Source organism: Podarcis melisellensis (genome assembly GCF_964234715.1).
Source record: "Podarcis melisellensis genome assembly, chromosome: 6".
Taxonomy (NCBI): domain Eukaryota; kingdom Metazoa; phylum Chordata; class Lepidosauria; order Squamata; family Lacertidae; genus Podarcis; species Podarcis melisellensis.
In genome coordinates this window covers 75,229,590-75,247,120 of record NC_138538.1, presented here as the reverse complement: position 1 = coordinate 75,247,120, position 17,531 = coordinate 75,229,590, and the positions used below count along the sequence as shown (strand labels likewise).

Genomic DNA, 17,531 nt, shown 5'->3' with positions numbered 1-17,531 from the left:
ACCATAAGAACAGTCTCTGCCCCCCACCTCCGCCCCCCAGCTTTAACAGGCCATAGATTATATAATGGCCAACATCATGGGTAAAGAGGAATGTTTTGGCTGGCACTTAAAGATATGTAATGATGGTGTCAGGTGAGCATCTCTAGGGAAAGCATTCCGCAGACAGGGAGCCACCACAGAAAAGGCCCATTCTCATGTTGCCACCCTCTGAATCTTCTGAGGACTTAGAGAAGGGCCTCGGGTGACAAGCACAGGGTCCAGGTCGGCTCATATCGGGAGAGGTGGTCTTGAGGTCCTGAGCTGTGTAAGGCTTTATAGGGAAGTGTGATGGCATTGTGGTCTAAACTACTGAGCCTCTTGGGCTTGCCGATCGGAAGGTTGGCAGTTCGAATCCACGCGGCGAGGTGAGCTCCCGTTGCTCTGTCCCAGCTCCTGCCAACCTAGCAACTCAAAAGCACACCAGTGCAAGTAAATAAATAGGTACCATTGTGGCGGGAAGGTAAACAGTGTTTCTGTGTGCTGTGGCACTCCTCACAGTGCTCTGTTGCGCCAGAAGTGGTTTAGTCCTGCTGGTCACATGACCCAGAAAGCTGTCTGCGGACAAACGCCAGCTCCCTCGGCCTGAAGCGAGATGAGCGCCACACCCCATAGTTGACTGGACTTAACCATCCAGGGGTCCTTTTCGCCTTTGCCCCCTTTACCTTTAGAGGTCAATACCAGCACATTGAAACTAATTGGCGGCCAGTGCAGCCAGGCCCAGATTGCTAGCTGCCCTGGTGCATTTTTATGCATTGCAGCCTTTTTAGGAATTTAGTGCCAATACTACCGTATTGCAAAATGGCAGAACCTGGATTAGCTGTCTGCATGGCAATTAGAAATCTGCAGTTGTGACCCTCCCCCACTGTCAGTCCAGTCTGTCAGGGAGTATGCATGCGTGTGCTTTCCTGGTAAGTATTTTCCATTCTTATCTGCAACACACCAGAAAATCTCTTCAAAAGTCTCTCTTGTGCAGTTGCCTGGTTACAGCATTATTGTTTCGTCTCCTGAATAATAATGAGTTAGATTTTAAGCCTTCCCACTTTGCTCAGCTCTGTGCAGCAGACATAGAGATTAAAGATGGATAACGTAACGTAGAAAGGTATGGCTTTAGGTAGCTTAAGAATGACATTTCCCTCTTTTGGGCCAGATCTATCGTCGTCTACCTTTAGTATATGTTTTCCCAAAACAAGCGATGTAGTCCAGTATCTAAAAATTCTTCAATATATTCAGAGTGCTGCCCCGTGTCATAATAAATTAATATTTATATTTGGTAATGTGATTTTTATTATCAAAATCTCAATACTGAGACTTCCTGAAATATGGAGGGAAGCATCAGAATCATGTGCTTTGTCATAACAGTGTATCTAGTAGGTGGGGAAACTGGTGAGATAATAAATACCCAACAAATTCTACAGGGACACATTTCATAGCAGGCTGTAAAGCAGGGGTCAGCAACCTAAGGCCCATGAGCTGGTAGCGGTCCACGAAGCTTGTCTAACCAGCCCATGGCGACTCTCGCTGCCCACTCTTACCGGCGCAGCATGGGGACTGACTTCTGGGTTAATGGCACCTGTGCGCATGCACACGGGTGCTCCTCCAACCCGGATGTGCGCCGGAAATAGCGTGTGCACATGTGTGGAATGGAGAAGCGCCTGTGCGCATGCGCATACAATATTTCCAGCACACTTCTGGGTTGGAGGAGTGCCGGAAATAGCATATGTGCATGGGCGCTGCTCTGACCCGGAAGAGCACATGTGCGCACATGCTCTTGCCCATCCTCCGACGGTTGTAGTGTCGACCCACTCATCCCCGGATAAGGTTGCCGACCTTTGCTGTAAAGGGTTGTGCCTACCTCCCCAGAACCTTTTTCACCATGGGAATTCTTTCAGCTGGGGTTGTCAGCCAACTTAAAGGTTTTTTAAAACTGATTTATCATTTTCGTCTTTGCCAATTTGTCAGTTACCTAGAAATTTGGTGGGTGGGGTGGGATGGGAAGGTGGCATGGGGTGGGGAACGGAATAGAGTATCCCAAAGGAGGGTGGCTGCCTAGCTGAACAGGAGCACTCCTGTTCGGAGGTAAGGCTGCACTGCAACATTTTGTTGCTGGTTGCTTTGTATTAACAAAGCCGTCACAAAGGTGCCTTTTGAGATACTAAAAGACGTGTTAATATAATGTATGACTTAATGAACAAGAGATACTACTTAAGAAAGAACTTTTAATAGCTGAAAAATTGTTCCCCTTACAGTAACGTATCAGAACCCAAGGAGCCTTGAAAAAGAAACATAAGTGTCCTTAACATTCAGACTCGCTGATTAAAATTGTCTCCTCCCCACCCCCAACCTTGATTTATCAACAGACTAAGCTGATTAAAACTTGCATTCCGAGTTACACCATTAAGGAAGGCAAAAAACCTAACAAGCTCCTTCTAAAAATAACTTGTTTTTGCAAGTAAAATCATGGCTGCAAAATGCACAGGCTGTTACGGCTCAGTGCATTATTTGTGTAAGGTAACTTCCCTGTTGTATATTACTGAAGCATGAGAGTATAATCTGAATTTTTAAATGCACAAAACTATAGCCCACTCAAATTGCTGCTTAATAGCGAACTCTTTACTACGTGCACTCAACGATGACTCAAACCTTTGGGATGCTGGAATACCAGCTGAGAATCGTTTACATTTTATCCAGTGGTGCACCTTCAGTGTTGATAGGTTACATTGGTCCTGCTTAACAGGGCTGTCTTACACATATGCGACGCAGCGCCCCCCCCCCAGGTTGCCCAGTCCCAGGCGCACAGGAGTGCGGAGCCGCCCGCCCGCCTCAGCATCTCACTGGCTCGGTCGCCCCCGAACTTGCTGTGCAAAGCGGCGCTCCGACCAATGGGTGGGCTCTTCCCCAGACTCAACTTTCCGGCCCCGGACACCCCTGAGAGCCCGGAGCCAGGGTGCCCTGCACCCCTAGCGCTTATGGGTAAGACGGCCCTGCTGTTTAACTTGATATGTTACAAGTGCATGGTTTTCTTCCACACGTGTGGAAGATGGAGTGTTTCATTCACTCAGTTTTTTCTTCAAATGAACGAAACAATATAGTTTACCTTCTATCCCTGGTAAGCACATACTTGGTTTGTTGAACATTAAAACTAGCCTATTCTTTCCAAGCCGTTGTTGTTGTTGTTACAGCAGAGTTAGTGCTTGTTTTCCCCCCAAATAGCATTAAATTGGAGCGTTGCTCTACCTCCCCCTTAGTATGTAAGTGTGAGCATCCAGATAACCTTATTGTCTGTTCCTTGTGTAATATATTTGGAACCCCTGCCCTTACCTTATATTTGACATTCCTGTTGAGCCCAGTAGGATTGGCTTTGTGGCACCTTACCCTGACTGTGGACCAACTAGGTTCTCATGCTTCTGGCTTGGCTGTGCTAGTTCTTGGTCACGGAAAAAAAGCAGCTGCACAAACAAAGCGATTTGTCAGAAATTCAGAATTTTCCTGGGAAAGTACTGTCAAGTTTGTAGCTATTTTCCCTGAGGATGAAATTTAGTAAAATGCTATTTCAGGCATGTTTGTGTGTGTTGTTGTGTTTCTGGATCTTATAATTCTGCTTGCATCCGTTCTTGACATCCATTCCGTTCTGATATATTCCAGAAAGTCTTGCTTGGGTAGATGCACCTTCTTTGCATTATTTGGTTGTGTTTCCATTATCTATATTGCCCTAGAAACTATTTGGCACTTACATAATGCCACTAAACAAAAGTGTGATTTGTGGGAGTCTTAGCTTTGGAGTGGGCCTTCCATACTGCAATAGTAGGGTTTCCTAAATTTGTCATAGCCAACTGACTTCCCCTTTGGAAAGAAAACCAATTTACTCCCATAAGGCAAAAGGGAACTAAACATCACTGTTTGCTGGGATGTTTCACACAGTCATACCTTGGTTTTCAAACAGCTTAGTTCTCGAATGTTTTGGCTCCTGAACCCTGCAAACCGGAAAGTGAGTGTTCCGGTTTTCAAACGTTCTTTTGGAAGCTGAACATCCAGCAGGGCTTCCGCGGCTTCCAGTTTGCTACAGGACTTTCCTGCACCCAATCAGAAGCCATGCTTTGGTTTCCAAACGTTTTGGAAGTTGATCAGACTTCTGGAATGGATTCTGTTCAACTTCCAAGGTACGACTGTACTAGTAGACACAAGTGCTTTTTGAAGAGATGGGTTGAGAACCCAGATCTCTGGTATAACAGAACACATTTTCATCAACATTCTATCATGGCCTCTTAAACTGAATGTGTTAACCATATGTTAATGCTTAAATCAAACCATCTTCCATAGTTTCCCTTTGTGGGGAAAGTTTCCTATTGTCATCAGCTCCTGCTATTTTTAAATAACTCAAAAACCTCTTTATTTCTTCATTGCTAACTTCTGTGACTTTTCTTTCCCTGGGATTATGTGAATGTTGTAGTGTTTAGACGCAATATAACTTTTATATACCCAATGAGTATAGCAAGAGAGTTTGACTTTAAGGTTTGATAATAAAACCAGGATCCGTAGTGGGACTAATAGCCCAAGGGGAAAGTTGTACAGAAGTTTAGTTCCATTTCTTTAATGCATCGCTTGGGGAAAGAAAATAGATTTCCTGCTGAAGAACATGAAATATATACATTATTCCTTTGTGGGAATATTTGTGGGCAGTGAAGTAACTTGAGGCCTCTGGAATCATTGGAATGCCTGCTGAACTCTTTAAAATGTATTAAACTAGGCATTCTGTTACTGCTGCTGCTCTTTACCATCATCTGGAGAATAGCCTATTCTGTCTGGCTGAAACACGGCATCTTTTTACCATACTGGAAGAGGCTGCTAAGAAGTGTATAATAATTATTCATTAGAAATTAATTTGTAGTGTCTATAGGACAATTCTCTCTCTCTCTCTCTCTCTCTCTCTCTCTCTCTCTCTCTCTCTCTCTTCCCCCCCCCCCCAAGTTTTTGGTCCCTGTCTTTGTTTTAGTCGTTCTACTCTGGATAAGAATAAGATAAAAACAATAGGTTGGCTTTGTTCCTAGTTGCTCAGCGGTGGAACAATTTTCACTCCTTCCTGCTTGCAACATTTGCGAGAATTCAGGCACCCATGTTTATTAGTACCAAGGGCATTGTGCATTTATTTTGTCCAGAAACGGATAGATATTAAGACATGCACCTCACTTTGATGCTTTTCGTCAATCACTTCATTCTCCTCAACTTATAATATTGTAAACAGGGAAATGAGCTTCTTTTCTGTTTTGGTTTCTGAGAAGAACAAATTGTGGCTGTTTCATTATCATAAACTACATCTTTAGCGTGTGCTCCTGGATCCTTGTTTCTGATAAATTATTTATTGTCAAGAAAAACAATGTTGTGAGGAATCGAGGTATATTCTGACAGAGGTGCTGGCATTCAGAAATGATTACATCACAAGGTGTTTATTGAAGTAGGTCCTCTTCACAGGAGATATGTGAACTGTAAACTGAGGACAAAGGGCTGTTTCCTTATTCACCTAGTTTTGAGACTGAGCCTTAGACAAATACTAACAGAAATTTATTAATGTCCTTATTTAGTAGAACACTGTTTTCTTCTCTTAACAGAAATCTGGTGAAGAAGTACTGTCCTAAACGTTCATCCAAAGATGAAGAACCCAGGTAAAATGAGCATTAGTTTTCTATTGTCTGTCAGGAAGAAAAATATCACAGTGTTCAATGACTGTTATTCTCTGGAAACACTTTGAATGAGGGCCTCAGTCCTAAATATTTTTACATGTCTGTGTACCTTTGTGATAGGCTGGTGTGTTTTTTTTACCTCCACTTGCATGGTAATAAGCTCAGTTTAATTCAATAGGACTTACTTGCAAGTAGACCTAGTTAGGATTGTTCCATTAATTTCATACCAGCTTACATCAGAGTTTGGTTTTTAATGACCAAATATAACGGTTCTGTATTCAGAAATCAGAAAGTGAAGGCATTATTAACATTTTCTGCACTGCTTTCCAAAGGATGTTGAATATTTAAGTTTTGAGATCATGTTTAACTATTCTGAGAATCCCTAACATGTATCTTTGCTGTGAATTCTAAGACTTGGTTCTCACACACAGCAGATGAGGAAGTAAATTAGACTCTGGGCTGTACCACGTATTTTAGGTAGGAAGTAATGGTTGAATGCTCTACCATACAGAAGAAATTCCATATGCAGAAAACTGGCATATTGGGAAGAATGCTAGAATTCTTCTCCCTTGACATCTAGTTTTCTTTGTGGAGTTAATCAGTAGTATTCCTCATTACTACTCCTCATGAGTAGCCTCATTGAAGTTAATGGACATGAAGTTAATGAGAAATTTCAGCAGATCTGGTCTAAGTAGGACTTACAGTGGTGCCCCGCAAGACGAATGCCTCGCAAGACGAAAAACCCGCAAGACGAAAGGGTTTTTCGGTTTTTGCGACGCTTCGCTAGACGATTTTCCCTATGGGCTTGCATCGCAAGACGAAAGCCCATAGGGAAATCTCGGGGACCTCTTTTAAATGCTGGCGGTGGGGAGCAAAGCCTTTCCCCCCCCTCCAGACTTCAGAAGAGGTCCAGGAAGGCCGGCGGGGGCGAAAGTCCAGGACCTCTTCCGAAGGCGGGCGGGGGGCAAAAGTCTTTGTCCCCCTGCCTGCCTAACCGGGGGCTTTTAAATCGCCCTGGGACAGCGGAGAATTCCTCCGCTGTCCCGGGGTGATTTTAAAATGCTGGCGGGTGGCAGCGCTGCCGCCCGCCAGCATTTTAAGATCGCCCCGGACAGCGGAAAAGTCCTCCGCTGTCCCTGGGCGATCTTAAAATGCTGGCGGGCGGCAGCGAAAGTTTCGCTGCCGCCCGCCAGCATTTTAAGATCGCCCAGGGACAGCGGAAAAGTCTCCGCTGTCCCGGGAAGGCAGGCGGGGGGGAAGCAAAGACTTTCGCCCCCGCCAGCCTTCAGAAGAGGTCGGGGGACAGACTGTCCCCAGACCTGGTCTGAAGGCGGTTCGGTTTCCATAGGAACGCATTAATTGATTTTTAATGCATTCCTATGGGAAACCGTGCTTCGCAAGACGAAAAACTCGCAAGACGAAAAGACTTGCGGAACGAATTAATTTCGTCTTGCGAGGCACCACTGTAGTTGAATATCACCAAGTGTTTCGTAGGGAGAATCGCCAAACCACACAATCTCCCATCCGGTCTCTGAAATAGGTAAAGCCCAGAAGTCGTTTTATCTCCTCGTTTTTGCTGTTTTGCCAACTAGACCTGAATTCATTATTTTAGCAATGTTCTTTTTGTTGCATTTCTAGACACCAGCCATGGCACATTAATTTTCTTTAGCTCAAAGCCAAACTTAAGTATGGTGACACTTTGCAGTGTCAGCGCTCCCTGATTAAAATCGGTGAGTTGAGTGCTACAAAGTGTTGTTTTATTTTTGGAAAAGGTTCCTTTGTGAAGCTGTACATTGAAAACTACTATAGAGGAACGCTGCAAAGCTGTATGTCCTTGTCAGTCTTCACTTGTTGGGTGGAGTAACTTTCTCTCTCTTCTGTACTTTATATAGTTAACAGCCTTTCAGCATAGTATAAGGGAGAAAATAGCAAACACTCACCACCACCAGCCTAGTAACATTGATTGCTTGGCCTTCCTTAACACACACAAAAAAGGTGAAATTTAGGCTATTCCATTATTATCAGTGTGGACAGCACAGGAAGCATCAATTTTTTTTCAGATGCCCTGGTCAGAGATTGTTCAAGGCTGATTTTACAATTGAAGGCCAACACTGAAGGAAGACAGTATTCACTGGGTTACAAGAGACAAAATTTGGTCATCTAGCCCAAAATCCAATTATCGATGAGATTTAAGTTTCATCAGCCAAACACTATTTCTCACAGAAGATCATTTTGAGCCACTCTGCTTCATTTTAACCTTTTTTTAAAGAACAACACAAAACACAAACCTAGATGACAGGACTTCCAGAAGCTGATATGGAGCTCAAGACCTGAACATTTAAAAGAGATAGCAAACATTCCACAGGCTTATGAGGTCTTAAACAAAATTTAAAAAAAAAAACAGTGACATGTTTGTTTGTTTCTCCCTTCCATACACATTTTCTCCCCTTATTTTTTCCTCCTTCTTCCCACCCTGCTCCCCCCTTTGTTTTAGTGCCAGCAATAGTGTGGCACCCTTCCCCTCCAACCAAAGAGGTGAGCAGGCAAACAGGCAGCTGTCTTCAGAGCTGGTAGCAAACTTGTTCAGTAGATCCATCCATCGGGGTGCATAGGAGTGGCATGGTTGGCATGTTCCACCCTCAAGAATCAAGCAAAATCATCTCTGCAACAAGTTCAGCTTCCCAAGCCTAGGAAATTAAGTCCTTTCCTAGGCTCAGTCCTTCTTCCATTTCGCATCTTAGGAGATACCACTATACTGCAGGGCTTCCCAGGTAGTGTTCTTTATTCTTTTCTACGTTTTGAAATCTGTTTTCATTTTTTTAAAAAAACAACAACAACCAATGTGCGTGAAGAGAAGTGTATTTGGGGCATCTCCACTGTGCATCTTTCTGCAATTCGTTTTATCAAGGTTGTACCCCATGCTAACTGTGACATGTTTTATGGTCCATTTATGCAACAAAAGCTGTAACTTCCGGATAAACAGAAACATGACATTTGTTTCCCTCCTTCTTCTTCACTGTGTATTGCCAGGTTTACCTCATGTATAGCCTTTTATAATATCCTTAACGAGTTAAACGACTACGCGGGACAGAGAGAAGTAGTAGCAGAAGAACTGGGACATAGGGTATATGGAGAACTGATGAGATATTCCCATGAACTCAAAACAGAAAGGAAAATGGTAAATCACGAGGGGTTCACGATTGTAGAATTTATGCGATTATTCTTTTCACTGTTCTCAAGGTCTCGTCTGTTGGACCAGCTCTTCTTCGGTGTAGTAGTGGTGCACAAATTTGAATTGCATGGTTTTTTCCATACTTCTGTGACAAGAGAACAGTGTACCACAAAAGCACGCATGCTTCTGAACAGAATGAAAGGCCGCCCAATTTAATAAAGCGTTGCTTGCTATGTTATCTTTTAGAATGTTAGTGTTTGTGCAGTGCATTCCTCCAGGTGCTTGCTTAGAAGCCAGTCGCACTGCAGCGCATTAAGGAATAACGGCTTGTCCCTTACTTGCGTGTGTTTTAGGATTGCAGCCTTTTTTAATACTTCGATTGTATGCCTCCTCAGGTGTTATGGAGAGTCGGAATACAAACGACTGAAATAAATAACTTTGTGTTTTTGATTCTGTGGACAACTGTTGTGTGTTGTAAAGGCATTTAAAGTACAGCCGTACCTTGGTTCTGGAACGCCTTGCGACTTGAACGTTTTGGCTCCCAGACGCCGCAAACCCGGAAGTGAATATTGCAGTTTGCAAACCTTTTTTGGAAGCCAAACGTCTGCAGCAGCTTCCGATTGAGTGCAGGAAGCTCCTGCAGCCAATCAGAAGCTGTGCCTTGGTTTTTTAACCTATCTGGAAGTTGAACGGACTTCCAGAACGGATTCCGTTTGAGAACCAAGGTACGACTGTACCTTTTAATTCTCACACATTGGTCTGAGAATTAAAACGTGTGTCACAGCCCAGAGCCATGCATTTAAGGGAGCTGCATGTGCATTCGCTGGTCTTTGCCACTGTACACCAAGTTATTTTTATTCAGATTATAAAGTCATGAGCCTGGGCCCTTGTAGATTTGAATGTTGCTGTCTGGTGCTTGGAACATTTTAGGTGCTTTTAGAATAAAACGCTAACCAATGATACTTGTTATGAAGATGCCGTTGAGTTTTAATAGTTTGACTCCATCAGGCACGGGAGATGCGGCATCAAAAACTAAAAGACAAAACCCTGACTGCACTCATGGTGCAGTTTCCTTGTGCACATTTATAATGTCACCATAGAAATAGGGTAATATTTTCAAGTAGAACTGATGTTTGTCCAGTTGTTTCGCTTTAACAAAAATGGGTGGAAATCCATTTCTTCTGCTGTATTTCAGTAGATTGGAGAGCAGTGAAAAGTGTGGTTTGTTTCCTCCATGCAGTAGCGAGGAGGAAATAAACAAACCCAAGTAGGTTTACTTTGAGGTGCAAACTAGGCCACTGTTGGTGTTCGGGTTTCTTTAGTACACGCAAGTAAAAGACTGTAGATGCCATATCAGATTTTGAAAGAAAAAGAAATTAAAACCCTCTCGCTCGTAATTTCGCAGCACCTTCAGGAGGGTCGAAAAGCTCAGCAGTATCTAGACATGTGTTGGAAGCAGATGGATAATGTAAGTTTTCTTTTCTCTTCTCGCCCCCATCTTTTCCTGTTTACTTTTAGGATTACAAAGTTTGGTGGGCAATTGTTAAAGAAATTAACTGAAGATTAGCTTTGTTATCATTGTTATCTTTGTTAAATAGACCAGATAGATTGCTGTGTTTGCAGAGATCATAACAGCCCATAACTTCTAAGTGTGCAACCTATTGCGCAATTCAGTGTGCAGCTCAGCAGGAATTCTGCCTTGAAGGATTTACAGGCGTCAGCTATGTCAGAATTTGTTGAAAATGCCTCCCAGCTCTATGATTCTTAACATGGTTGCTGAAATCAGCCCCCAGCACAGTAGAATGGAAGATTTAAATATATGTTGCTATCGGGATCTTTTAAAAACAAGTGAGGATTTTGCAAGTGTCTTTTATTAGGCTTGAATTATAACTTCAGTTTTTGTTTACTTTTTTTGTTTTTGGATAAAAATCAAAATGAACTACGCAAGACAAAACCTCACTTTTGTTTAAAAGTTGTCAGTCATGGTATACTAATAGAAATTAGTGGGATTCTACCATATTAAATAGTTGAGTGAGAGCAAGTATATATGGGTATACACATGTGAACTTTAGTGTGTCTTTTTATAGTATTTTGTAAAAAAACAAAACAAAAACATGATGATGTTACCATTGCAGAGTAAAAAGAAGTTTGAGAGAGAGTGCAGAGAAGCAGAAAAAGCACAGCAATGCTTTGAGAGACTGGACAATGATACTAATGCCACTAAAGCAGATGTTGAAAAGGTAAATATTTTATTTATTTATTTATTTATTTATTTATTTATTATATTCTATAACGGTATTTGCATTTCTTCCAATAAAACTTAATGTTCCAGCCAAGGGGACAGTGAATCAATGGCTGCATTCAGACATCATGTTTTGTTATTTTCCAAAGGTTTGGAGGATCAGGAACAAATTCTGTGTGCACGTGTCCCAACACCACCACCTTCATAGGGCCTAGTTTATTAGAACGGTTTCTCATCTGATCAATTCACGGTTTGCTGTTACATCTGAATTGCCAGAGCGTGGTTTGTGCAATCTTTTCAAACCAGAATCGCAAGCCACAGTTTGCTCTTGGTTTGCCGTTCTCTTTTGGAGGGTTTGCCAAAGCCATAGTTTGCTGATTCAGAAGTAGCAGAGAACTGTGGCTTGATCGACCAGGACGTTTTGACCAGTGGAAGTTGCAGTTTTCTGCATGGTATCATCTTGGTTGCCACTGCTGAAAAGAAAACTTTAGTGGCTGAAATAGGAACTTTCAGCAAAATGGGGTTGTGTGCCATATTTGTTGTCACTTGAAATGAATGGAATTGTACAAAGTAATGTTGGTGAGACAGTCACATATTGTCTCTCTTTCTATATGTGTACATGGCAATTCCTTATTTTTGGTCATTTTTAAATGTTTTGTTTGAGAATAGCATGGAGAGATGTACATGCCCAGCTTAAAAGATGCTTTTCTCTAAATAAGAACAAGCTACTACAAATGTTTTGGAGTGGTTATCAATGTTTATAAAGAGAAGTTTATACAACTTAGGTTGTATTCAAAGTCCTGGGGTTCCTCCAGTCCACTGAAGCAGATTTGGGTACAACACAGGGCATACACAGGGGAACAAAAGGTGGAAAAGTCATTCCGCTCATGCATTTATTTAGTTGAATACTGTCTACTGACCCTGCAAATGCTAATGTAAGGTAAAGGATACAAGGGCATCTCCAGGGCTCATGAAAGGTGATGGCATTTCACTTACAATGACCATGTTGCTAAGTAAGATTTTGTTTAAACAGAAGACTTCTAGAAAACACTGTCATTGAACTGTCTCTTATTAGGCAAAGCAGCAATTAAATCTCCGTACACACATGGCTGATGAGAACAAAAATGAATATGCTGCCCAGCTGCAAAATTTCAATGGTGAACAGCACAAGCATTTCTACATTGTCATTCCTCAAATCTATAAGGTCAGTTTTAGATCTAAATTTTATTTCAATTTTTATTTATTGCATTTGTATACTTCTGCTGGGTGCCCAAAGTACTTTACAATTTTCAATATTAGGGGGGAAAACATTATTTAAACTGCTGAAAGTGTGACAGTGACTTCTAAGCTCATCCACACTGCTGCTCATCACATGATTTCTAGGCACAGGTCAGAAATGTTTTCCTTTTGTTCCTTCGCTTTCCCCAGGAAAACCCACTGTTTAGTGCTGAATCAAAACAAACATCAGTCTGAAGAAAACTCAATTGACGTTTGTTCCCATTCAGTGCTAAACAGCCACTTTTCCTGGGGAAAGTGGTAGGAAAAACCTTTTGGACCCATGCTTAGATTTGAGATGGTTTGAGAACACTGCTGTAAACATAAAAATTATAAATGTTTTATCAGCACCTTACATAGTTCTGCTTTAATCCTTCACTGTTCATTTACATTAAACTATGGTTATACAATATTTGAAAAGATATTTACAGTAGCATATCATTTGTCTTGCTTCCTGACATTCCCTGTTGTTTTTAAATGAAGTAGATTATTGATTTCCATTCATTTGCTGCTCCTGTATACTTATTTTTAACTTTGCAGTATTCAGTTGCTCCCACAACTCCCTGGTTCTAATTTCCTTGGCACTTAAAATTCTTGCCATTGCTAAAATATGTAGTACTTTTGTTTGATATATTCGTGGAACAAAGCAACCATGCAGATAAGGGTTGAGATGGTGAGGGGAAAGAGAAAAGAAAATAAATCCTTTATTAAGTTACTATAGTCCCAAAATAATTCACCTTCTGGTACTTCCACTGCAAATGATGAAAATCGCCTTTTCTTTCTACACAAAACTAGCAATTACTCTCTCTGGTTTTCTTCATCATTTTGAACTTCCATGGTGACTGTGGCCATATTATCATTATACACCTTTAGGCGCCAGGCAAAAACGTTCCTTTTTAACCCGGCCTTTGGTTGATCTTATTGACATCCAACACCCTTTTAGAATGTGGCTTTTGGAGGTGGGGGTTATTGGGTTATTGCTTTTGGTTTGATTTTATATGTTGTGGTCTTGTTGTGAACTGCCCTGAAACCTCTGGGTATGTTGTTGTTGTTTAGTCGTTTAGTTCTGTCCGACTCTTCGTGACCACATGGACCAGAGCACGCCAGGCATTTCTGTCTTCCACTGCCTCCCGTAGTTTGGTCAAACTCATGCTGGTAGCTTCGAGAACACTATCCAACCATCTCGTCCTCTGTCGTCCCCTTCTTGTGCCCTCCATCTTTCCCAACATCAGGGTCTTTTCTAGGGAGTCTTCTCTTCTCATGAGATGGCCAAAGTATTGGAGCCTCAGCTTCACGATCTGTCCTTCCAGTGAGCACTCAGGGCTGATTTCCTTAAGAATGGATGGGTGTGATCTTCTTGCAGCCCATGGGACTCTCAAGAGTCTCCTCCAGCACCATAATTCAAAAGCATCAATTCTTCGGCGATCAGCCTTCTTTATGGTCTAGCTCACACATCCATACGGTGGTGTATAAGTTGAATAAATAATAGTGGCATAGATTGCAGCTATGGAGAATGTTACCCAAAACAAGTAAGCAAACAAAAAACAACGCATACATCATCTGGCCCATACATCTCTAAGCATGTATCATTGTTTTTTAAAATGAGTTTGTATGTTTTGTGGAACTTGTGTTCCTTTTAAAAGCAAAAAAGCCTTCACAACTACCTTTTTGCAAGCCAAAGTTTCTCATTCCTTATATTAATTTTTTAACTCTGTTTCCCTCTGTTTATCCTTCACTTACATTGCAATCTGTTCAAGGGTGTTCTCATTTGATGAACCAATAGAAAAACTGTTTGTATTAATCTGCACCCAGCCTGATATATGCCACTTACCCAAACATTGAACTTCCCTAGTTGTGTCCCATATTAAACATTCCTTCACTAATATTATGCTAAAGGGGAAATTTCTGATGCTAGCACTTCTTTTTAAATCTATCCCAGGTTTTTAAACATGTGCCAATAACATAATTGTATCTGTTACAACAGTTTTTCCTAGTACTTCCATTCATAATAAATTCTTTACTGTGGTATTCATTGCTGTTTCTTCCATTGGTCTATATAATAAGAGTTTTTGTTCCTAAACAAAAGGACTCCAGCTCTACAATAGCTCCATTAAATCCCCCTCTTTCTATGCCTTACAGCTTACATTTCTAGGTTCCTTAGCTCTTTTTAACATTCCATATAAATACATTGTTTCTGCCATTCTTGAATAATTTGGCCTGAGATTTTGGAGCAGGAAATTTTGGCAGTGCACAGACTTTTATTGTGTTGCTTCTCCCCAATCAAGACAGTTTCAGGTTTTCCCCATCTTCATATCTGTTTCATTAGCATTATGTAATTAAGTTCACACAGATCCTCTAGATGTTTTCTTTAGCATTGGGTTATTGGCAAGGGAAGTATAATGTTTGCTGAGGGGTACCTACACCCTTGTGCAAATTAATTGAAACAAACAATGTAGTTTACTGTACAAAACTCACATATTCCTGTACAAAACTCATACATTAGTAACGGGTATGACCTCCGCTATTTTTAAGCAGCATTTGAACATGGCTTGGCATGGAGTCTACTAGTTTTGAACAGCCACTGTTGATTTTCAGATCTCTGTAGCACATTTGAATCAGAGCCTGAATGAGCTTCTCCATAGTCATACAGTCTGCAGCACGGAGGCAACTTTTGCATATAGCCCACAAAATTCTCAAGGGGATTTACATCTGGGGAATTCCCTGGCCAATCAAATACCTGTATTTGCTGCTCTGTCATGAATTTCTTCACCACTTTCAATGTGTGACAGGGGGCTAGGTCCTGCTGCAGTATCCCAGTATCGTCAGGATACCTCTTTTCCAGCTCTGGAATAACTCTCTTTCGTAGAACCTCAATATATTGTGGCGAGCGCGTCGTTCCTTCTATTGGCTGCAGGCTTCCGACACCATAATGATCAACTGATTTTTCGTGTTTGTTTTAAGTACAGGATTACAAGTAAGATAGAAAACATCCTTTGTTTCAATTAATTTGCACAAGGGCATACATTGTAGCAGATGGGGCATCAAGTGGCTGAAAGAAGTTACCTCTTCTGAGCTCCCCACCCAAAAAAAAAACAACAACCCTGAGTAGCTACGTCAATGTGCTCTCACACCTGGTGGTTCTGTTGTTAAATGCCAGGTTAGAGAACGGTATTCCTTGCCAAGAAACCTATTTGCCTGGCAGCCAGATGTGAGCTACAACTCCTCGTGTTGGGTCAGAGAGACAGAACTGCTTGTGGTGGTCTTGCAAGACTTCAGGGACCATACCTGGTCCGCCTCAACTGCTCTAGCTCAGCACTTCATGGTCACCGTGACAAACATGGAGCTGTCTCAATATATTGTGGGGCCAACACATATAAGTCATCCCCTCAGTCTGGTTTTTGCAATGGAGCAGATGAGGTAGTTGTCAGGGGAAAGTGTGCATAGGATTGCAGCCTCTGGTTTCTTTCTGAGGTTCTTAACCACATCCCCCAATTATTTTGGGTTTTTTCTTCATCTTGATACATCATCTTCATCTTGATTCTTCATACAATACCGACAAGCCATTGCAAATGAACAAAATTCCACTGGAAGGCTATCGTAACATTTACAAGGAAATACTCTGAAAGGAAAATCATGTTTGCTTCATAAACATGAGCAAATTTTCAACAAAATATTTGTTACAAGATAATATAGAAGCTGCAGCAGTAAAGTCTGCATTCCGTACATGTAAAAACAAGCCTTTTATTTATGATGCAAAATGAATCTTCTATAGATGACAGGTAGTTAAAACAACATAAAACATTTATAAACAATAGTTTTTCTCAAGCATAAAAAGAAATAAGTAAATGAATGAATCTATTACTAACTCACTATGAAACTGAAAGTGGAATCTTTTCATTGCCTTGCAGATGCTAAAGAGGGAAGGGAGCCCTCGTCTTATTTTCCTAACAGGAAACCGTGGTTAGGTTAACCTAACCATGGGTTCAGTTAAAATGAACTTTGGTACACTCCTGTGTCACACCAAGCCTAGGTAAAGGTTCTTTATTAAATGATCTGGTACAGGAAAGCAAACTCAGCAAATTGGTGATGCTTTAAACAAAATTGGGAGGAAATGTAGCCCAAATATACGAGTATCTGTATAGTACTGTATTGTCATAAGAATACTCAGGCTTTTTCTTTATAATTGTAGCATCTTCAGGAAATGGATGAACGAAGAACCATCAAACTTAGCGAATGTTATAAGGGGTTTGCAGATTCTGAGCGCAGAGTTATCCCAATAGTCTCGAAATGTTTAGAAGGAATGACTGCTGCGGCAAAATCGGTTGATGAACGCAGGGTAAGTTGACTTTATTTTGTAGGATTCAGATTATCAGTGTAGAACTCATTGCTTTGGAAGTAAATCTAACTAATTGTGGGTCTGCTCATGTCCTACCACAACTAGGCAAAGAATTAGGCTGATCAACCCTATGAAGCCAAACCAACAGAGGGTTTATCAAGTCTCTTGCGTGCCACAACTCTCTGGCAGACAGCTTTGTTGGGTCATGAGATCTAGTGCAAGTAATTGTGGAAAGGAGTCTGTGTTTTATTCAGACTTTTTTTTATTTTACCCATTCTCTCTTTAACCTCTCTCCCTCTTCCTCTTATTAATTTATGATGCCCGAATAATAGATTACTTTATTGATTAAAGATTACTGTTGATTATACAAGTCTGTTCTTGCAGACTTTGTTGTTAATCTTGAGATGAAATTTCTTCAGCGGTCTGAGTAATCCCAGGGTTTGGGACTTCACCTTGGCAGCTGGATGGAGGTACAATGGTGCCTCGGGTTTCAAACACCTCAGGTTACAAACACTTCGGTTTACAGACTCCGTAAACCCAGAAATAGTACCTCGGGTTAAGAATTTTACCTCAGGATGAGAACAGAAATCACATGCTGGCAGCACAGCGGCAGCGGGAGGCCCCGTTAGCTAAAGTGGTACCTCAGGTTAAGAATGGACCTCTGGAATGAATTAAGTTCGTAACCAGGGGTACCACTGTATATACAAAAGTTTCATTTCGGATGTGATGGGATGTGGAGGAGCGGGATGCTCAGGGCACATGCATTGTTTGTTCTCTCTGCAAATGCCCTGC

General features: G+C 41.6%; 1 protein-coding gene across 4 annotated transcripts in view; it reads left to right on the top strand.

Moving 5' to 3' along the window:
• Positions 1-17,531, top strand: part of FNBP1L (formin binding protein 1 like) — a 73,707-nt gene that overhangs the window by 32,425 nt on the left and 23,751 nt on the right. For 3 of the 4 annotated variants that reach the window (XM_081916056.1, XM_081916058.1, XM_081916055.1), the window contains exons 3-8: positions 5,643-5,696; positions 8,745-8,892; positions 10,292-10,354; positions 11,022-11,126; positions 12,204-12,332; positions 16,593-16,739. In XM_081916056.1, coding sequence (XP_081772182.1) covers positions 5,643-5,696; positions 8,745-8,892; positions 10,292-10,354; positions 11,022-11,126; positions 12,204-12,332; positions 16,593-16,739 — 646 coding nt within the window. Of the gene's footprint in view, positions 1-5,642; positions 5,697-7,983; positions 8,486-8,744; positions 8,893-10,291; positions 10,355-11,021; positions 11,127-12,203; positions 12,333-16,592; positions 16,740-17,531 lie in introns of those variants that run through there. The other variant, XM_081916057.1, reaches the window with a different exon arrangement.